Source organism: Pundamilia nyererei, unplaced genomic scaffold, assembly GCF_000239375.1.
Source record: "Pundamilia nyererei isolate P.nyererei 1_Seehausen unplaced genomic scaffold, PunNye1.0 scaffold00009, whole genome shotgun sequence".
In the NCBI taxonomy this organism is placed as follows: Eukaryota; Metazoa; Chordata; class Actinopteri; order Cichliformes; family Cichlidae; genus Pundamilia; species Pundamilia nyererei.
In genome coordinates, this window is record NW_005187410.1 from 1,993,526 (window position 1) to 2,015,927 (window position 22,402).

The 22,402-nt window shown below is 40.5% G+C and overlaps 2 protein-coding genes across 11 annotated transcripts in view; both read right to left on the reverse strand.

The window, feature by feature from the left end:
- Positions 1–15,343, reverse strand: part of LOC102194578 (disco-interacting protein 2 homolog A) — an 87,837-nt gene extending 72,494 nt beyond the window's left edge. For all 6 annotated transcript variants that reach the window (XM_013908360.1, XM_005723318.1, XM_013908359.1 and 3 more), the window contains exon 1: positions 14,537–15,343. In XM_013908360.1, the coding sequence (XP_013763814.1) occupies positions 14,537–14,660 (124 nt within the window). In that variant the 5' untranslated portion in view covers positions 14,661–15,343. The remainder of the gene's footprint in view (positions 1–14,536) is intronic.
- A 2,723-nt stretch (positions 15,344–18,066) lies between these two features.
- The window catches only part of LOC102197058 (CASP8 and FADD-like apoptosis regulator), a 9,033-nt gene continuing 4,697 nt past the window's right edge, over positions 18,067–22,402 (reverse strand). For 4 of the 5 annotated variants that reach the window (XM_005723330.2, XM_013908347.1, XM_005723329.1 and 1 more), the window contains exons 4-10: positions 22,176–22,311; positions 20,551–20,606; positions 20,438–20,462; positions 20,215–20,261; positions 20,033–20,111; positions 18,700–19,201; positions 18,067–18,607 (exon numbers count right to left, since the gene is read on the reverse strand). In XM_005723330.2, the coding sequence (XP_005723387.1) occupies positions 18,478–18,607; positions 18,700–19,201; positions 20,033–20,111; positions 20,215–20,261; positions 20,438–20,462; positions 20,551–20,606; positions 22,176–22,311 (975 nt within the window). In that variant the 3' untranslated portion in view covers positions 18,067–18,477. The remainder of the gene's footprint in view (positions 18,608–18,699; positions 19,202–20,032; positions 20,112–20,214; positions 20,262–20,437; positions 20,463–20,550; positions 20,607–22,175; positions 22,312–22,402) is intronic. The other variant, XM_005723328.2, reaches the window with a different exon arrangement.

Consider the following 22,402-nt stretch of genomic DNA (forward strand, 5'->3'; position numbering starts at 1 on the left):
TGAGCATGCATTGTTATTAAGAGTACTAATATTACAGTTCAGATGCAATACAATACCAAATGCACTTTTTCACTGGGTCCTTTCTGTATAGGGAAAATGTAAATGCAGGTCTTGCGATTTTCCTCGCTTCTCTTTTTTTCCAGTTGACTGTTTGAACGCAGACATGAAAATACAACTCTCTTTATAGATTCAACTTGGATGGAGTGGATTTAAGGCCAGAAAACCAGACCAAACTGCATGTCTGGAATTAAAGGTCACCTTTAAATAGAAATCATCTTCCCTCAGTGACTTCTTCCACATTTTCAGACATTTTCAGTAGCTTGGTCAGTATGACGATTACTGAATTTCTATAACTGCTTACAGTACACAACACAGAAAGGGGCAAAACTTTTTTTTTTTTTTATTTACAATAAAAAAGCGGAACTGTTAAAGGGATAACTTGAGGAGGTGCACAAGTTGAGAACCAGCAGGAACTGCATAATTCATCAGCAATATAGTTGGCATCTTCCCACTGAAGCAGACCTTTGTGGTGTAAATTCCCCCCGTTTGGATGGCAGCTGTGCAGAAATGTGTCTCGAGTTAACTAAAACTAGGTTTGGAAGAAGTTGTTGTTTTCCAGTCTGGGATAAAAATAAAAACTAGACTGGTGAAATGTAAGTAAAACTATAGAGACAGTGATGCCTACACGACTGAGTCAGCTGCCTTCAAAGAAAATGCTGGGTTTGTAATGTAATACCTATTCTGAACTTCTTAAAATTTCCCTCTGATAACCACCAGAAATTCCCCCTTTGTTCCGAAACAAAACGTTGAAACCAGAAGACCCACTCTGGAAACTAAGTAAGAGTAAACCACATTTTTTAAAAGAAATACTGAAAACTAAATAAAGGTTCACGTATTGACTATAAATACTATAGATACTCTTTCTGCATCAAGTAAAATCACCTGGTTGCAAGAGTAGTATGATTTAATGTCCCGCTGGCTAAATATAGACCCAGCCTCACAGCAGTAAAATCAAATTTAGTTTGACTTATCAAATTAGATAACAAGGAGGGGACAAGGAAGCAGCAGCAGCAGCAATTCTGTCATGGGTTAGCTGTCTGATTTTCAGGTCATATGGCTTACTCGCTCACATACCGCACAAATGGAGGCTGCAGACAAAGCGTGTCGTCAGGGGCTTCACATACAAGCAGAGCCTGCCAGCAGATATCCGCCACTTGTTGGCAGCGGAGACTTAAGATTCGCTTTGCTAATGGAAGACAGAATAAAGCCAACGATGTGAAATAGCTAATCCAACACCTGTTTGATTCTTATGACTTAGAGAAGTTAAGACAAGGATTTAAGGAGCTTTAAAGCACACAAAAAAAAAAACTACAGAAAAAAAACGTGCAATGCAGCAACATGTTCGTTACAAAGCTTGATTGGGTAAAAGGTACTGATGTAAGTACGTGTAATGTCTAGCAAGCACGACATCTGTGCAGCATCTGAGAGCACACAGCTAAAAATTTCAATAATAGACAAGTAAACTGCAGCTGTAAAAGAGAGGGGAATCGGGGTGCCTTATATGGGGTTGTGTAATTAGTTTCTTGGCCAACAGTCAAAGCAGACAAAGCAGAGGGAGCGCCGTTAATGGTGACCAGACATATGAGAATCAAAATGTAACAACTGAGCTTCACCTGTCATCGCGGGGCGAGTTGCACAAACTTGTTATAGGACGGCAGCCGTGAGCATTACCCACAGTCTACTGAGGACTGAGACCTCTATGTCAGGAATGTTGTGAGCAATGACGTGTGTGCATATGTGTGTGTTATATTAGATTACGAGTCAGCTTAAAGTTGTATCCGTGCCATTGTTCACCCCAAAGTGCCTGGGATTCCACACGTAACACCGAGGAGGTTATTCAATATTTTCAGGGCGTGGCGGCAATCGCCAAAACTCCAAACACCAAATGTTTGATTTCATGAGAGCAGCCAGACACCACACCGCCGCACATTGGCACCTATACTGATATGATCTCAGTACGGACAAAGAGTTTCCTGAGTTCTGCTCATTTTAAATGTATTCATTAGCTTGGAAAGGTTCTTCGGAGTAAAACACCTCAACCCCGCGCTCCACTGTGAGCGCAGTATCAGTAGAACATCTGTTAGTGGCAGAGAAAGTATCACACTGATTAGTTTAGACTTTGAACTTGCAGAGAATGAGACCAAATTCATACATCATTACTCAGGAATGGAGATTGCACACAACCTCCTTTGATAATAAGTCCTAGCTGACTTTTTTTTTTTTTTTAACTTTAAAAGCCCAGCAAATTTACAGGAAAACTACTGTTTAGTTACAAAGACATACAGTTACTACATAGATAAGCCCAGTTGATACAATGCCAAACATGGACTTAGTAAGATGCTGCACCTCCCCTTTGATCAAGAAACCGTTTGCTGGCTCATCTTTAGAAGTTTTCAAGAGGCGGGAGAGAGGTTTTGTTCCTGACTATCACAACCTTTTATTGTGTTATTTCAAAGCTGAGGTGTGTTTAACACAGGAAGCTGATATTTAGAGGTTTAAACGTGGAGTTAAAACTCTCATCATCTCAGACTCTCTCTGAGACGTGTTTGGCTTGCAGCACATGGTTGTGTCAGTTAATTCAGCAGCAGGGAAGATGTCCCTATTGCTTTTTAACCCATCGCAACATCACGATTAGTGTTATTACTATTATTATTATTATGTCATTACCTAATCATTATCCTTTCAGCTTCTTATAACTTAGGCTGTATGTTAGTGGCTGCGGCTTTCATTTCTACTGGTCAAAATAACCAAAGCGATGACAATAAGGTTTGAAAACTAAAAGTTAAGCCAGATTTAAAAGTTTCTATTTGTGGGGAGCAGAGCGTTACAGCACCAGTCAGACAACTTGGATAATATCTTACCTTTTTAAACACCTTCTAGTGCTTTTGTGGAGCACGATAAGCCGAATCAATGTAAAAAGGTATTTGAGCGACATATCAGATCGAATGTTTTGTGTGCACAAACGCAGACACACACATAGATACACAAAGAGGTGGCTTTAATGAGCTGTCAATCAGCGATTTAATGAATGTGCGATTGCTATGTGATAGACACTCACTATCTAACATATCTCTGTGCAGTTAACTCATACAGCAGGCGACTTGTATAACAAGTTGTACACCATCAATAAGGTAAGTGTCAACGACAACAAAAAGAGATAAATGATGCATAGTTTTTCTGGCAGGGAGTAAATCCTGTAAACAACAACGTTAGCAGACAGAGACAGCATATAAATAATGTAGCCTATTTCACAACTACAGATATTTCAAGCTTAAATCATCAAAGAACTCCAAGGCACTTGCTTTTCATATAAAGTTTATTCTCACAGCATGGTCAAGTTTAACCTTTAAAAAAAAGTGTTTCGGCACACAACCCTTTATCAGGCAGTGAAATAGGGTTTATTAGAGTTCACTGGATCTTTTATAAAGGTGTTCCAGCAAGGACCTTGTGGAAAGCTTCCACTTAGAGTGAGAGGGGAATATTCCACCTGTGAAGCTCCACCAATCTTCAAAACCTGGACACATGCAGGAGCCCAGAAAATATCAATACCAAGCCCAAAACATTCATCATGCACACAGCAGCAGCAGCCACAGACAACAGGAATGCAAAGGCAAATAAGGTTTATTTAAAAAAAAAAAAAAGGAAATAGAAAAAGCAAAGGGCGGGTGGGGAACGGGAGTATTTAGTGGTCTGTGATTTATAAATCCAGAAATGTTCCCTTTGGTTCAGACTCGTGTCTGTCACCAGTTCATATGGAAAGAGGAATATGGTCAATCTTAAACGCTTGTAATGTAGATGGGTTACTATTGTAACTACTTGTAAGCTTGTTATAGGTTCGCTAAGGTTCAAATTTGATGTTTTTGGGGTTTATTTTAACTTTTTTTTTTGTTTTTTTACAAAAACCTATTCTGTTACAAAATAATGGTATATGGAGATTACTTTGACACAGTTAAACATGTGGCAAACCAAAAACAAAACCCCCATGGAAACGCCCTTCCCAATGGCAGAAGTGTATCCCCAGTACAGCTCCAGAAGGACAACGAAGTCACAGGCTTTGCTCCAGCCTCCAAACCCACATTAAAGATGCATATATGTCCTTAAGAAGGCCGATCCTGCAATTCACCAAAGCATGAAGAAGCAAGTTCTTGTCTGGTGTCAGACACAATCAGGCAACCCCAGAAGAAATCTGTCCATGTCTCAAAACAAATTGTTAGGTTGATGGTTCAAATGTTGCGTTGATGTATATTTACATCTTCAGTTCAATTTTATTCATATATTACTAAATCACAACAACGGCCACCTCAATGAGCTTTAAATTACAAGAAAAACTCTTTGTTCTCCAAAACTCATTTTAACAGGAAGAAACCTCCTGCAGTTCAGGGTGAGTGGAGGGAGACAGGACAAAAAATACTGTGAAAATCTCAAACATGTTACTTTGTGAGATTAACAGAATTTATCCACAAGCACAAAAAGTGTCAGAGCTTTTTAAAATTGTTTTTTAAATAATTAAAATGTGAAAAAAAGGAAAAAAAAACTGACAAGTATTTTCAATTATTTTAACCCCAAGATCCTGACAGCACCTAAGCCCTGTGAAAACCTTGAGTTTGCCTTTGTTTTCCTTTACAAAAGAGTCGGGTAGCCCCAGGGCTTTTATTACAATCTCATGTGATTTTCCTTGTCCTATCTGAAGAGGCGTTATCAGCATTTGGCAAATATCTGCCTCACATTTTTAACGTTTTGACAGCCACTTCAGCTGTGCCCCCACACTGTCACAGTACAGAATCTGTCTGACTGGATGGGAAACTTTTATTTCAATGCCAAATTTGCTTTAGGTGCTTTAAGTGAACTAAAGATGCACTAGCTCGTAAAAGAATATACTTCAGACCCGTCCCCGTTTACATGCTACAACTTGAAAACATGGTAAACAACAGATTAAAATGTGGACATCATAACGCTACAAGTGCTCATTAAATTATTTATCCTACAGTTGGATAAAACCTTCGATAACGGCACCAGGCTGCTAAGTTCAAACAACATGTCCCACAGCAGCCGTAGTGTAATTGTATTGTTTGTTTTTATTTTTAAGAGTCTGTGCAGCAGATATTACATACCATGTGATGAAATGCAGCAATTACAACTTTCAGCCAAAAAAAAGAAAGTCTCATAAAAAAATAAATAACTTGGATTTTATTGAGTTGATTTACAGCCTTTTGCTTTTAGACACTAGTCGGTAATTATCAAATGCAGAAGGAGTCCCCATATTTTCTCGGTTATGCCTTAGGAGCTTTAAATGCAGTCCTGACTTGCCTTCGCTTTACATCCCTGCTTTCTTTCTGGCTAAAGTTACGTGCTGAGAAGTCTCTGGAGAGAAACAGAAGCACAGCTCACCTAAAACTGTCTGCCTGTTCGGAGCGAACAGGCTGAAAACACATTTTCTGGTATGTGAGTCGAGTCTGCCAAGTTAAGTTTTACACCTAAAAGAAGAAAAAAAAGAAGCTTGCCTTTAGCCCCAACAATAAAAAAAGAAATGAAACAAGCTGGCTTGTTTCTTGTGTGTTACTTCCCTCTTATATTCCACAGGGACACCTAAGGGAATGAGGAAAAGACGAGGGGGTAACCAGCCTTGTTCTTGTAAAAGGCTGGGACAATCTGCTATGCTAGCCTTCTCTTTTGCTGTATGCAGCTGTGCCCTCCAGCAGTGGTCAGGGGATTTGTTAAGCCCTCTCCTCATGGTTAAGTTGATAGGTCACAGCACATTCCCGGCATTTTCTGTATGTTTGTTTTTCACCAGGAAGGCTCACAATGCAGCTACAAAGGGCTGTGTTTGTCTTTGATCAGCGTATCACACCTGAGTGGGTCTAGACATTGACTGAACAGCGAGAAAAGAAAAATCAGAGTTTGTTTTTTGACTTTTCAGAAAGCTCTCATTAGCTTTTATTCCAACATCAAAGTGGGGTTTTTTTGGAATCCATCCCAAACTATTATCAGCGCAATCTAATTGGGCATCAATCTCTGCAACAAACAGCCCCAGAATCAAAATTTGACATTTTCTCAACAGCACATGCGGTCCTTATCATCCTTCCTCTTTACTGTTACTGACGTCTGATCGCCGTCTGGCCGGGTTCAGCAGACGCCACATGGTGCCGTCATGCTATGTAGGTTGAGCTCTGCAGGCTCCCGACCAGAAAGACTCAAAAGAAGCTGGTATGTGCCGACAGCGCTGACCAGACGCATCTCTGGAGTGAATTAGCATCACACATTTTACTTGAACGTGGAATTTTAAACACTGGCTGACTTAAAACAATCACAAAAGAAAAGGTGCTTCCACACAAGACAGTTCCACTCCTTATTATCCTGTGAATAAAATATCACCTGAAATACTCTACTTATTAGCTTACATCTTCATAAAGGCATTAATGAGTGCAGTGGATGAGATGTAGTGGTGTTGACGCTGTGTCAGAAGATTTTAACAGAAGCAGCCGATGTTACACAATGAATCAATGCATGAAAGGGTGCACGGGTAAGTACAGCTCTGATGTCTGGAAACGTGTTGTGAATATATTCAGCTGCAAATGCAGAAGTCAAATATTAAGCACGAAGAATTCTGATCAAATAAAACAGCAAGAGTGATGAAAGGCTGTGTGGATGAACTGATGATTTCACCTTGGGCTCTGAATAACTTTGTACAGTGGGAAGGCTTTCGGCACAGCTCACTAACCTCACGCCTGCACACCCTTCAATACTCTGCAAGCAATTCACTTTGCACTTAGAAAACACTGCAGTAAAAGTGTTGTGGACACTGTGTTCTTGTGGAGGGAAAATTCATTATCTTTTGGAGGTTTAATTTACAGCATTTAGGGAGATAAAAGCCACCCGATGAGAACACGCTGCAATTATCCCACTTTCTGTCCTGAGCTGGTTTCTACCCCTAATGTGAAGCCGTGCCTTTGGCAGGAATCAAGCACACCCACATACAGACAGGTGAACTGGCAGGAAAGAATTTACACCAGAAAGCTGATTGAGGCATAACGAAAGCCTTTTGGGGCAGAAGAATCCAGTGGACAGAGCGTGAAAATTGCAACGTGTCCTTGAAGTAAGGCATGCGGCTTGTTTGGTCAGCAGATCTCCCTGGCACCAGTGCCTGCCGCACAGCCATGCTTTCTATTGCACATGCCATTTCTTCAGCAGCAAGGACACATACACTGAGTCACCGATAGCACCAAAGACACAATATCTGCCACACATCAAACAAAGGAAGCCATTCTGAACTTGAGCTGCAAAAAAAAAGAAAAAGAACACACCTTTATATCTATTCGTATTTTAACAGTGAGCAGCGCTTCTTAGCAGACTACAGAGCTCAGTGGAAGCTATAGGCAGGATGGTGTCATAGCTGGAAGCTGGCACCATTGCACACAGCTATGTAGGTAGTGGAATTAGACAGAAAAAAAACAACCCAAAACCCCCAATGATCTTAGTGCACAGAGACGCGATATACAAGAGAGCACAAAAGCAGGACACTCAAGCTAACATAAAAACACAGGGAAACATACATTAGACTGTATGCAGCACATGCAGTAGCAGCCAGGTGAGCTGCCAGCATTTACCAATGTAAGTATAGCACAGCCTCTACTTTATAATAATTAATGAGCCCTGACCAGTGCAAAGGTCCAATGATTTCGGCTCTTTAATTAACTTTTTTGGCTTCGTAATCTGACATATACCCACAAGAAATGCTAGAAAGTCCTTGTGGAACCAAGGCTCATCAGTCATCTTAGTAATGCCTCCAGTCAGCTATCCGAGCTTTCTAAATGAATGGATGAATGGAGAAAGAACTATTCTTTGCATTGCCACTGTCACTGGGAAAGAAAAACCTATACAATTAAATATGATTACAAATACACTTAAAATAGCATTTTTGGATTAAAATAGGTGTTAGTCCACCCCATAACTTATGCATGCAAAATGTTAAACAATCCACAATCCACAGTGCACTGCAGATATAATCAAGGTCACTGCTTCATCATACCAGAGTGCTGAATACGACAAGTACACTTACATAATTCGTTGCAACAATAGCAAGCAGACATGCATGCCACACTACAGTTAAACCTTCATGAGCCTTAACTGTGCCCATGTGCCAATGCAACAACTAAATGGGCTCATTTGCTTCTCATTTCGGCTGCTGATTGGCACTTAATCTCTGATTAAGCGTAACGTTTCTATAAAACTGCAAAAAAAAAAAAAAAACACTCATCAATTTAGTTTTATGTTAATTAAAACAAGTCTACAGTCATTTGATCTTAATCGCAACATGCATTGGACGCTGCTGTATGTTGAGAGCTCCATACAGAAGATGGGTTTCACAGCGTGACCAAAATCAGCACTTTCTGCCATGAGTTTCAACCGCAAGCAATAAAACACTGTTGAGACAGCACCAGTAAGTGTGTGTCATTTTATGGTTAAATCCATTACCAGAATCAAATGTCTCACTGAGATATTTGCTGAATGCATTCAGAGACAGAGCGAGAAGCACTTGTGTGTTATCTGAGAACAAACTTTAAAATCCATCTAAGACAAAATCTGTCACAATCCTTCCACGGAGATGCAAAACAGCAGGGAATTTAAAAGAATGGTAAAACGTCACAATATTAACATGTATTAAAATTGTACTGACTGTTATTAATAAACATCAGTTGCACTTACAGAAACTGAAAGCATTATAACTCTAACACAGAGTGACACCAAGATTACAGAGCTGTTGAAAATGTAACAATGTACACTCATCCACAGCTGAAAAAACAAGTGGAGGAAAAGGTCATATTTTAGATATTACATTCACACACTACATCTATTAAATATTCAGAACTCCCATAAAAGACAAGAGTCAGGATGTTGAGACGTATTTTAAAAAAATAAAAAAATTAAAAAGGACCTACAGTAGAGAGGAACAAAGCAGACTGGTATGACAATAGCTGCTTCTGTGGATCATTGCTGGTTTAAATGAAAAACACAGCTATGTGGTTTTGCATCCCATAAATAGAAAGGACCACCTCGACAAAGCATTCAGAGACACAAGCCGAGAGCAAACAGACTGGCATAAGCAGAGGGGTCTGTACATAAGAGCAGCGGGAGAATCCGAAGCTCTGCTGTGCTCTGAGGCACACCCGTGAAATATTTATGACCCACCACGTTCCACGCTCCACCACAGCAGGGGCACAGCTAAAGCAAAGCTGCCTCTCCATCCGCGAGCTGGACTTTGGAGCAGCTACCGCAACCTGCTAGATCACTCCAAAGCTCAACATTTTTCTCCTTTGGATCCTATTACAGAGCAAACTGGGAACCGTGTACAAAGCCCTCTAATCGCCCCAAATCCTACATGTTCTCGAAGCTCTTAGCATACAGCGTGATCCCATATTTATCTGATGTTTGGTTCTGCTCAACAATAGGCTGAACTCCATGTTTCTTTCTTCATGAGTCGGGCGGCGGGACCACAAGTGACCACAGTAAGCCGTGACTCAGGAGAATTAAGTGGGCTCACCCCTCAGTGAGTGGTCTTTCGTTAACAAAACCTCAGAGCCAGCTCACAGGGGTTTCCTGTACACTCATGCTTTCCAAAGAGGTTCTGTTTTACAAAAGCGCTGGCCACCAAAGCTACTCACTCTCCACACCAAGTATCCAGGCTTTTGACCACGATCGATTCAGACGCCTCATGGTATGCTACTGTAGAGCTGCCCAATTATGGCAAAAAATAAAAAATGCTCGTCGCAATTATTTTGCTCCATATTGGGATCACGGTTACTGCGATTTTGCTCCTTACTGGACTTCTCGTCCTGTCTCGTTGTCTCAAGCTAAATTAAACCTACCACAGCCAGTAGGGGAGATAGTTTGAGGGGGTGTTTAGAGAAAGATGAAACCGCTGCAAAAAAAAAAAATGCAGAAAATAATTGTTTTATCTCATTTTTAGCGTTTCATAAATTCCGGAAGCCATAACTGTAATCCATCCGTCCATTTCCTTAACCACTTATCCGAGTGAGAGTTGCAGACGGAGGCTGGAGCCCGTCCCAAATGACCAACTCTCAGCTAGTTTCCTTCTAACATGTATCTCAGTGTAGTTACAATGTGTGCTTTTGACGGCTACAATCCTCGGGGAAATTGGAAAAATCTCTCACAACAGCAACTTTCTGTGGCTCGTTTTGTTCTCCATCGCAGACACATTTGTTTCGTCTCTGTCCTCTCTGGCCGTTTCCACTCTGTCAAGTGCTGTAATGCGGTCTTGCCATTACTGTTTAGGGAGAATTTACTGCTGCTTGTTTTGACGCAGTGCATCCCCGCTCTGCAGCACAAGTGGCAGAATTGTCAGGTAAAAATGAGACTGTAGAGATGCAAAATTGAAATTGATTAATTGTGCAGCCTTTCATTAAGGCATATTTTGAGGGAGGGAATGGTGACAAAGTAAAGGTTTTTATCCATTAGCAGCGATTCGATGCAAACAACTCGTCATTACACCAGCAAGCCTTTGCTTGTGCCAGAGGTTGACAGGCAAGTGTGAGCTTAATCGTCACCATCTCATTACTTCTTTACTACTTGACAGGGCAGTGCCTGATCACCTCTTTACCTGCGAGACTAAAGTTTCCTCTTATCTAAATGACTGGATAAATCGTTAATCTTTAATGATCTTCAGGGGTAATTGGGTCAGGACAGCGACTGAAACTAGAATATAGGTAAAAAAGTAGAACAAATTAAAAGAAAACCATGGCTTGCTGAACTGTGATAAGCACTTTTTTAAAATTGTGTTTGCAGAAAGCATTAGCCACACTTGTGCTGCTGGATCTTCCAAACACCTCAAAACTTCTACAAAGGTTTCAATGAGTCTAAACACTTATAAAAGAAGCAAGACGACATTTAAACTACCAGCAAAACTTGCCACGCACGTCTGTAAATGTTTACTGAAAGGGAGCAGGCAAGGAAAGCACAATGACCAACCAAGAGTTTGGCAGTTTCCCAGCAAACACCAGCAAGCACTGGACTAAAAAAGACTTCGTAATCAGAGGGTTTAGAGAGCAAAGAGAGGAGGAGGGCAGAAAAGCAGGGAATGATAGAGTGACCCTATGAATTACTCAGCAGACACGTCTTTCTCCCTCTTTCCTCCCTGCAGGAGATAATGGGGATCATTCGTCTTCTTGCCCTCCTTTAAGCCCCATCTCTTGGCCACTGATCTGCATCCAGATCAGCGGAGAAACAACACAGGTCCGTTTTAATGATGTGTAGAATTTGGTGGGAGGAGAAGCAGCACTTTTGAAAAAGCTACGTGTCTCACAAAGCCAGCCTACATAAAGACTGAAGGCCGAAAACAAAACACAGTTTCTCAATCAGCTTCGTACTGCAAGTTTGATGAAAGTTGGAAAGTCTGATGACACCACACTTATCTCTAGAGCCGTTTTCACACACGCAATGAAGCCTGAACTTTTCAGAGAACACATTAGCTGAACTTCTCTCGCTGCTACGAATTCTGTGATAGCCAAAAGAGCCCACATGAGAAAGGAAGGGGTAAGCGTTCTGTTATATAGACAGCAAGCGTGTGGGCGCCGTGTATGATGCCTCCACTGCACTCTAACCGGGCAGCTCCCTCAAAAACACGTCAAGATCAGACTATTCCCTGCTGTTGCCACACTTGGGATAGAACAACTGTGGAAAATATCCAGATGTGACTCCCGTGTATCTGTCTGAGGTCTACATGAGAGAAAGAGCAGAAATAGCAGCAACCAGAATGGATCTGGCTTTAAAGCACCAACATCTGGCTACCAGTAGCTATATTGCTGGAGATGCTTTAAGCTTTGAATGTCACTGGTTTAGTCATGAATTTCATGGAGGAATGCTAAGAATCGCACTTTTACTGACTTTAAACCACTTTCACATTTTATCCAGAGTTTAAGTAAGTCAGTGTGCTCACTTATCCTGCTCCAGCGGAGAAGCCTCAAGTCTGCACTGCAGAGCATTTTCCAATTATTAAAATATATGGGCCTTTTGAATAAGGAAACATCGCTGAAGTACGCTGCATATTCGCAATATTAAAGGGACAGAGAAAGAGTTACTTAGGCGACATTTTCCATGAAAAACAAAATCGGCTGAGGACACCAGCAGAGTGAAATCAAGCATTTCTGAACACGTACTCACTGTGATCCAAATACAAGATTTGAAAATACGAGAATCAATGCATCTCTGGAGAAAACAGTTTTTATTATAAGCCCAATCAGAGTGCACAGATTGTTTATTTCACACATCAGCAGGCCTAAGATGCTGACACTGGAATATCATCTCATGCTATCCAAACAGCTAGCTGCAGACAAACTGCTTAAGAAAACATAAATGACGCATCTATTCAGCTTCATGAATTATACAATGCTAGTGCTCCCTCTCACTCACAAGGACACACACAACTGTTGGCACTCTCGTGCATGGTAAAAAAACCCAAAACAAAACATCAAGATGCGTCTCGCCAACAGACATAGACGTGCCTCATGTGAAGTCCCAGAGAGAAGAGCTCAATGAACAGGATAGAAAACCTGTGCGACTCTCAAGTTCTCATCAACTTCTCATAAAATGAGTCATTTACTGAGCCCTGGGCCAGGATGGCAGAGGGGAGGTGACTGAGGAGCAACATCACAAGGTGAAAAGTTCACAGCAGCACACAGGGATATGCAGAGAGAAGGGGAAAATAAATGACATTCCCTTTTCTTTGATGTGAGAGAAAATAGAGAAAATACAGAGGTGAGGAGAGAAAGTGAGACCGAGCGGGTGGGGGGAGCGGGAGAGACAACAGCGTGTATCAGTGGAAGAGAAGCTAGAGGAGATAGAGCTATCAGAGCTTCAACATGGCAGGATGTGACATTTGGAGAGCAGGAAGAGGAAACTGGACAGATATAGATTAGTTTGGTGGCTGCTCCTGAAAACATGTCTATCCCATTAGAGGGTTTGGGTCGCAGTTAATGTGCTTATCAAAGCACGCACCTCGGGTGTACTCCTGAACCCGGCGTGATGCTGCTGCACAACACACAGGAAGAGAAGACTCAGTCCAGATTTTGACTTTTGACTTTCTGATCAGTGGGTTTTCTTTTACTTCACGCCATTTTTTTTTTCAAGTTTATAGAGTTAACATCTTCTCCAGAGTTGATGGGAAAAGAGGTCCCACCCTGGGGTCAAATTCCAAATCTAATCAGACTTGAAGTAGGTCATTAATTAGTCAGACTTTGCTGCAGCTCGGCTAATTTCGCCACGTGAGAAATAAAGAAGTGGAGTTCAACAATGAGTCTCATTGAATTAACAGGAAACAATGGAAACTGTTGGTGAGAACAAGAGTCTTTTTCATCAAAAGCACTGCACATGAATATAAGCCCATCTTTATTTACTCAGTGCCGAGCTACGTGCCAATGCTTCAGTGTAATGATCACCAAATATGAGGAAGTTTAGGAGCTGTTTACAGAAAATATCAAGCGAATTTCAAACTGCAACATTTAAAATTTCTTTAACTCGCTTCACTAGTAGTGAAATTAAATTTTTATGGATATAACCGCCAATAAAAACTCATTACTACCTTCTTATTGGAGACTATTATAACTGTTACAGTCTGTGCTGCAGAAACCTTAACTTTTATAAGTATTTGCAAGCAACCAACAAAGACCGAAAACCATCATGATTGGTCTAAAAGATTAAAAAACAAAAAAGATTCATAAAAAAAAATCACCTAAAAGTAAAATATAAAACCAAAATAATTGAGCAAATGATGAGATTTCAGCTTGTTCTAACTTTTTCTTTGCTTGGGTTTATAATTAAGAACTAATATAGCGTCAAACAGAAGACACGCCTACAAGTGCGACTTAAGCACAGTAATAAAACAAACAAGCAAATGAACAAGGAGCAATATCCACAAAACAAAATCACCCACATGCTTACTTTTCCCCTTCATTACACTTATTGGCACATATTTGAATAAATTGGCCAGCTTGTTAGGGTCAGGGTGTTAAGTGAGGCCTCTGACTTTGTAACTTACTTTTTCTACACCTTTTCAAATCTTTCCTCAGACCCTTTGGTGTTATGCTCTCACATATCAGTATCATGGGTGTGTCGGTGCATCTGTTAGGACAGAGCCACCCGATCAAATACTTGGAGTCGTAACTGTGTGGTATTTAAAAACTTCGGCACTGCCTTCATTATTAGGGAAACAAAACGCTGTCCGGTCTGGTTTAATGTGACCCGTCCCTGAGCAGTAGTCACCAGCCAAACTAAGGCAGAAGTTCAGTTTGATGCAAGATTCCTTGGATTGTTTTTTTCTGGTGATGCTGGCATATTTTCAAACACGAGTACAAAACCCAGATAAAAGGGCGGTGGTTCTGATTGCTGTCACACGCGTGGATAATGCGTAAAGCGCGCTCCGGGCCACTCGCTGTGCTAGTTTGTGTACATGTTGTTGGCAACTTACCCTCCGACAGCTCCAGTTCCAGCTCCGCCAGCTTCTCCCGGACCTCAGCAGGCAGGGTCATAGCGAGAGCCGGCGTGGGCTCTAACATCATCGTCAGCAGCCCGGTGGAGCTCCTCTCAGCCATGGTGGTCCAGCACGAAGGGCGAACGGATCCACTGGTGCCCGGTGAGGAGAGGACAATGCGACCAAGCCCAGAAGATTATCAATGAAACAACAACAGCCCCTCCTCACCTCACTTGGTTCAGGCTCAGAGCAAATAGGGTGTTGGTGCCTCCTCTCCCGTGTGGCTGCAACGTCGCACAGATGTGTGAGAAATGTCTCCAAACGTCATGACACGGCTAGCTGCGGGGCTAGCAGACACACCTGGATCCGTGTTTCCATGTAGGGTGTTGGGACAGGGCCTTGCCAGCGTCTCCCAGCCTCTAGTCTGTCCCTCCTCGGCACTGTCGGCGGCTGCCTGTTCTCAACTGTGGAGGGAACTCATTCAACTCCTCGCTCGCTTCCCACGGCGCAGTCGCCATTGCATCATAGCAACAGCAGCCCCAACCGTGCGCGTTCACGAGGCCCCCACTCGTGCGCTTGCACGGTGCATGTTTGTGCGCCGCCTGCTCCTCCGCGTACAGCTCGCCTGCCTCCTGCTGTCACCCAGCGGTTTCGTGGCACACATTATGACCTTTACCTTTACTGGATTTCTTTTGTACTGTGTTTCATTTCCGTACGTTGTCTTTCTTTTCATACATAAAAAAACAAACAAAAAAACAGCTAATTTTGATGAAGCTTTGTGAAGAGGTGGAACACGTGCTGAAGGGAGCTGAAGTTTTGATTTAAGTGTCTGCGCTTAAAGATTCAAGTTCAAGCGCTGAAAGAAATGTAAATGTTACACTTAGAAATGCACTGAGCTAAAAGTGGAAGCTGGAGTGGAATTCTTGAAATAAATCACTGACGGTTCAAGTGGGCTTTCAGCTATAGAAGCATTATATTATAAGGCATATAAAGCATTATAAGGTAACATATAGATAGATGTGGACATTTAATAAAACAAAACACACTGTATATTATTCGTCTGTGTATAACCAACTGACATTTTAGGCTCTAAAGGAAGCAGGAAGAAGTATAACCTTATATGATCTTATCTCTCCTTCCTTTCTTATGACAGCAACATTCCTCTCATTTTTAAATGGCCAGCCAATGGCTTCTATACGCATACAGGTGCATTCATGCCTGCACATTCATATGCATACAACAAAGATATACAGTTATACATACCTGTACCACAGCCACAGACACCATTACACTCACAGACCTACATAATCTGTGTTCCATTGTTTTATATTTATACTACAATATTTATGTATGTAGTCTTTCTCTCTGTGTGCCTGTGTGCATATATGTACATTTACCTTCAAATACCTCTGTACATTCACATATAGACATTCAAAGTATGTTTAATTAATTTTTAAAAAATAGTTTGTTAAACTAGAAAATGTTTCATCATTGCTTCATAGCGTTTTTCATACTATTCCAGTAAACAAAGTTCATATGGCAGCACTCAAGGCTGGAAGCCTGGAGAGGTCAGCATCATCAAACCTAGTCCTGCAAGAGCTTCACTTCCTACTGCTGTACTTCGCCTTTACAGAACCACGGCATATTTCACTATATTTATGTATACTTTCATTTTTTACATGTAGCATAACTGATATTGGAAGACAGAATCTGCAGTGTGCAGCTGCACATGGTTTGTGATTTTCTTGCAGTAGTGCCTGTCAACGCTACTGAGACCAGTAGATCCAACTTTGATGCTCCCAGCAGGTTCTAAAGTGGACAGTACCACAGTGTCTGTGAAAAAGAGGTCAACATATGTCATAAAGAGAGAAATAATTACGCGTTAATTTCACATTGATGGCAATTGTGCGCAGAATCTTTAAAAAGCGTAATGAGGGGTCTTTAAGGTTGGATTTGTAGACTATTTATTTTATTTGCAGAACTCTTTGTTCAAAGTGGAGGCATGGGCATTTACATTTACATAACATGTGATGTCACTGCTTTTCTGTGATTCCAGAGTTTCTTGGGAAATAAAATACTACATGGCCTCGGTGAGTTGAACTTCTAAAAGGTCAAGTGATGCTCAAATCTAACCATTGTACCAGTCATTATTTAAATTTTTCTTTTAACCTTGTTGTAATACAACATGTCATAATATGATAGAAAATGTTAAAAATAAAAGTAAAAAACACATATAGACTATGCAAACATGTTTTTTCAGATGCAATATTAAATACAACACAATTAACTTTTATTAAAGGCGAAAAATAGCTTATGGATGTCAAATTTAACATTTCAATTCATACAAAAATCTTTGTATGAAATGTTAAATTTGTATCAACTATGTTAGCATCCTTCCAATTGCACTGCAGCACACTAACATAGATACATATTTTAAAACAAACGAAAAACTGTAATGTACTTACATGGTGACAAAAACAAACTACAGTAGTGGGTTAAATTACAAAATTACAAAATGAATTAGAGGGAATTCTATTTACATATACATAAATATATATAAGTACTTAAAAAAAGCATGATAGTGTTTCCTTCATTAAGAGAAATTTTCAAGGTTTCTGCATACATTTTAAAAATAATAATTTAAAGCACAAATTAGCTCAGATTGTTTTCAACAAGACAAAAAAAATGTTACAAATGCACAAATGTACAGCATGGAGTATAAATAAATATTGCAAGTCATCTTTAAGATTTAAGCCTACTTTTTTTTGCTTTCCCCCCATACACTGTAACTTTCATCACAGTCCGGATGACTGGGCGTCCTGTTTGGTAAACCTTTACATTTTAAAATGTTGCTGCCTGTGGAGTTAACGTTGGGAACTGTTGTAGTTGATTTATCTGCTAAAATTATAAATCTGTTGAAACACAACATATATTATTAAACATGCACCAACACGCTGGGTGAAAATTAAAGTTAATAATAACAATAAATACACATTTAAAGTTTTATAACATGTCATGACTACATATGACCAATAGGTGTCACTATATACGCAATAAAAACGTTCTTCTTGAGCAAGTTCTGAGCTGCATCAATACTTGTGTGTCCGACACTGTCAGCCGTAGTATACAACTGGAAGGGCAACAAACTTGATTGAGGGCCATTTGACTCATTTGCTACATAAAAAAATGAAATAAAATAAAGCGAAAAACAGAAATAAAAAGACAGAGAAGCCTTCATGCTGTCATTTATGTGTAATTGATTGTGTTCTCAAAGCAAACTATGTCTGCTATGTTTGTGAAGTTAATCCCCGATGAGCTCTGCAGTTAATGAGTCAGCAGTGTGGTAGTGACTCTAACGCACTATATACCTCAGCCCGACTGCACTCTACGACTTTAGCCGATCAGCCGCTGCATGGCTTAGCTGCTCTGGTCCCTAAAAATTTCATTTCCAATCGTACCACTGAGCTCTTTAGAATGACCCATTTTTTCCACAAATGTTTGTAAGGGCAGACTTCACGGCTAGGTGCATGATTATGGAGACCCGGGGCATTGGGATGGAGACACCTGCATTCAAAGATTAAGAAGTCCACAAGTATAGTTTAGCTGCGCAAGCTGATGAATGTCCTATTTTTTTTATCACAAGGAAACAGGACCTGAACAGGTGCCTCCGCTATAAAGTCAGTGGCCTCCTCAGTGCTGCAAAAGCACTAAGTTACTGCTAAGCAAATAATTAACTTGAGTTCGAGCTGCCTTAACTAATTATCAGTGTGGCTGTTTAACTTTTTCGTCCCCACACTAACTGAATTTAACATCTAGTTACATAAGGGTATCAGCACAATTCAGCTGAGGAGGCACAGTGACTCTAAGGCCTATCTGTAACACCAGTACTGGTGCCAGATACTTCACGGTGTTTAGCAAATAAAAAGTAAATAAATTCTTTATTGTAAGTACAGATCTCTCCTCAGGGTGTGTTTTACATCAAGGTGGTAGCTGGCTTGAGGATTACTTCTGCTGTGTTCAAAGACGACGTTGTTCACCTCCATTTGAATATCATCAATCTTAATTTTCCTGTAAGAGCACAAACAAATAACAGTTTAGCTTATAAGAAACTTATAAGAAAACTTCCATGATGATGAGGTAAAGTTAAATAGTGTTTATACCTGTTTTGGGCTTTGTTTAAAGCATTTGTCAGAGCCTTCACATACACAGAGCTATGTTCCTCTTCTTCCAGCTGACACTCATCTGTCCAGCAGTGACTCCAGAACACATCTGCATCCATAGGAATAGCTGCTGTGACAGCCCCATCACAGCCATCTGTCTCGAGGTGCCCATCGTCCGGGTTCATCCTGGGGCGCAGGGACAACTTAGGTACGTTGTATCTCTGGATGAAGAAAAGTTTGGGCTTGCCCGCCAACAACGGGCATCTGTTAGCATTGAAAAGACGCCTGACCTCGTTGATAGAAAATCCATTGCCAGTCGAATCTGTGCCCAAAAGTTGACTTTCTGTGCCACGGCTAATGATGCAGCACACAAAGCTATCATTTCTGAGTTTCTCCATCTTATCGAGAATATTTTCGAGAGCTGAAAACACCTCATCAGAACTCAGATACTGGTGGAGATTCACGCTGAAGCGAAGCGCCTTAAATGTTTGTTCCAATTTTTCTGAAGGAGTGAGCAAAGATGAAACGAGAATTTAAGCATCACCTTGACAATAATTTAAAAAGACAAATGTAGCTTTACATTTTTAAAACACAGATCAGTGGCAACCAAAACTACTGAAAGGGTAAGTGCACATTTATGATCTTAATACAATGATTAAAATGCACATTTTAACAGCAAAAACTTGCTACGTAAAAACCTGTTACGCAGTTATATGCAGCTGTAAGGCACTTTTAATTAAATTTGAGCTACTGTGCTACACTGTTTGTTTTTGAATTACACTAAATTTATGTTTCAGCTGTAGTTACAACAGACTTTTTATAATTATACTGCTACAATAAAACACACGTTAGGCTTATAAAATACAACACATTGCTCTTTCTTTCAGAAGCTCACAGCCTTTTGAATTTCCCCTGCCTTCTAAAATAGCTACATTTTGACAACTGTTAATAAACCACAAATAAGTAAAATCAGCTTCCCTTTTCACGAAAGCTGCAGACATAAAATAAATTCCCAAAGAAATACAAATCTGAGTAGCACAATAGTTTTCTTGTTCTTCTCCCATTAAGAATTTTTCTAGGATGGGGCTGGTCCCTCGTTTGGAAACTACCCAATAATACATCGAATACAGATAAGCGTATAACTGTAGGTTTATCCGGCGTACACAATGATGCATCAGCTTTAAAACCTACTACAGCATGTGGTGATCATCCTTTTATTTTTCTCCCCCAGCAGGATTATAAATGCACGACTATACCTCTAATTAAGGATTTCTACACTGTGATTTTGGTACTTCCGTTTAAGTAGAAAAGTACAAAGTGCTTTGTGTCTCACCTCCATCATTACCCACGCAGTCTATGATCACACAGTGTCCTCTGGGATTAGTGTTAAATTTATAGCAATCTGGCTGACTCTGAAATTCAAATGAGATTGTGGGGAAATGTCGTAAATGCAACTGAGTCATTCGACACTTGAAAATATAATCAAAATACTCAGAGAAGGAGGGGAATCCTCACCTCAGAGCTCGGCTCTAGACAGGCACCTGATCGTGGGCTCACTTCTACTGCAAACAAAGAGTGATATGGTTAACAGAAGAAGAAAGTAAACACCAGGGCCAACAGGGGGTTTCCAGCTGTAAAGCCCCTGCGAGACTAGATATCAGTCTCATGGGGATGAGAAGGTATTTTGATTAAAAATATAGTCTTAGGCTACACATCTGTGGTATTTTGCTAGACTTACCAATGCGGCGCTCTTGTGTGACATGCTGTAGAGGAAACGAAAGAGGAGATATTTTTATGGTTTTAGTGGAGAAAACATTATGTGAACTAACATCTGCAAAGTGTCTCACTCACAGAAATTCTACGGGGTTGCTGCAGAGACAAATTTAGCTGCTGTTCGGGTGCCCCAGCTGTAAAAGACAGGCATATATACATACATAATGTCTCTGTGTTTGCTATTCTATTGTTGTCGCTGTTTAAAGAAAAATTATCCTATTACATTTGAAACAAGCCAACACGTTAAATAAACAGCATTAAATTAGTACTGAAAATTGAATCTACCCTACTGCTGTGGTTGCAGGGGTTAAATAAAACTGAAATGCATTTGGATGTCATTTTTTCATGATCATAATCTTTTAACAAAGTTGTTGAACATTATAACAGAGCACAGTCACAAAAAAAGTCCATCCATCCATTCTTTTTCTTAGCTGTTTATCCAGTTTTGGGTCAAGGGTTCCAGTCCCAGGTGAACAAGGGCCAAAGGAAGGCTACATTCAGAACAGGTCGTCACAAACTAAAAAAAGGTGTTTACCCTTAATACTGAGTTTTTGGTATGGAAAATGTAATAAACTTCCTATTCTTTGCTTACTACACTCACCAGCCACATCATTAGGTACATCTTGCTAATACTGGATAGGATGCCTTTTTGCTTTCAGAACTGCCTCCATTCTTCTCATTGGCATAGATTCAACAAGGTGAAGGAAAAACATTCCTCAGAGATTTTGGTCCATGACAACGTGATAGCGTCACACTTCACATCAATGTGAAAAATCTCCCGTTCAACCACATCCCAGAGGTGCTCTATCAGACTGAGATCTGGTGACTGTGGGGGCCATTTGATTGCAGTGAACTCATCGTCATGTTCAAGAAACCAGTATGAGACGATGCGAGCTTTGTCGTGTGGCGCGTTATCCTGTTGGAAGCAGCCATCAGAAGATGGGCACACTGTGGTCATAAAGGGATGGACATGATCCGCAACAATACTCAGGTAGGCTGTGGTGCCAATAAAATATCTCCCACACCATTACACCACCACCAACAACAGCACAAACCATTAATGCAAAGCACAATTGATCCAAATCCATGCTTTTTTATTATTTAAGCCAAATTTTGACCCTACCATCTGAACCATCAGAAAGTGAAACTCGGCAGACCAGACCACATTTTTCTGATCGTCTGTCGCCCAATTTTGGCGAACCCATGGAAATCACCTGGTGTGGTGTTCTGCTGCTGTTGCCCATCTCCTTCAAGCTTCAACCTGTTGCGCAATCAGAGCTCATCTGGGTACCTTGGTTGTAACGAGTAGTTATTTGGGTTACTGTTGCCTTCCTATCAGCTTGAAGCAGTCTGACCCTTGTCCTCTGACCTCTGAGATCAACATGGCATTTTCGCCCACTGGATAAGTTCTTGTTTTTGTTTCGTTTTCTGTAAACCCTAGAGATGGTGGCGTGGGAAAATCCAAGTAGATCAGCAGTTTCTGAAATACTGAAATAGATATTTGCATTAATTATGAGTGATTGTGAGTATCGATAGTTTCGGGTATGCTATACTGATGAGGAACATAAAACTTAACCCAGTTCTGTTTAACTAGTAGGGAAGTGTTTCCCACTTCTCACTGCATAACTGTTACAAACCTTTCTCGTGGCGATGCTATTTCAAGCCCTTCGGTATATAAAGCGAAAAGGGAAACACAGACTGACCTGAATTCTTGTAAGTGGTCAGTTTTTTGACTAGATCGATCCTGCCAATGTTTGTCAAGCAGTCCTCTACGAAGTCAAGTCTTTCTGGAGAGACTGAATCCAGCTTTTCAAGTTCAACAATGATATCCAGAAAACTCTGTAACACAAAAGAAATGGCAAAAATGTCTAAAATGTTTTTGTTTTTTTTAAATTAATTAATTACTTAAATTTTTTTTTTTTGGGGGGGG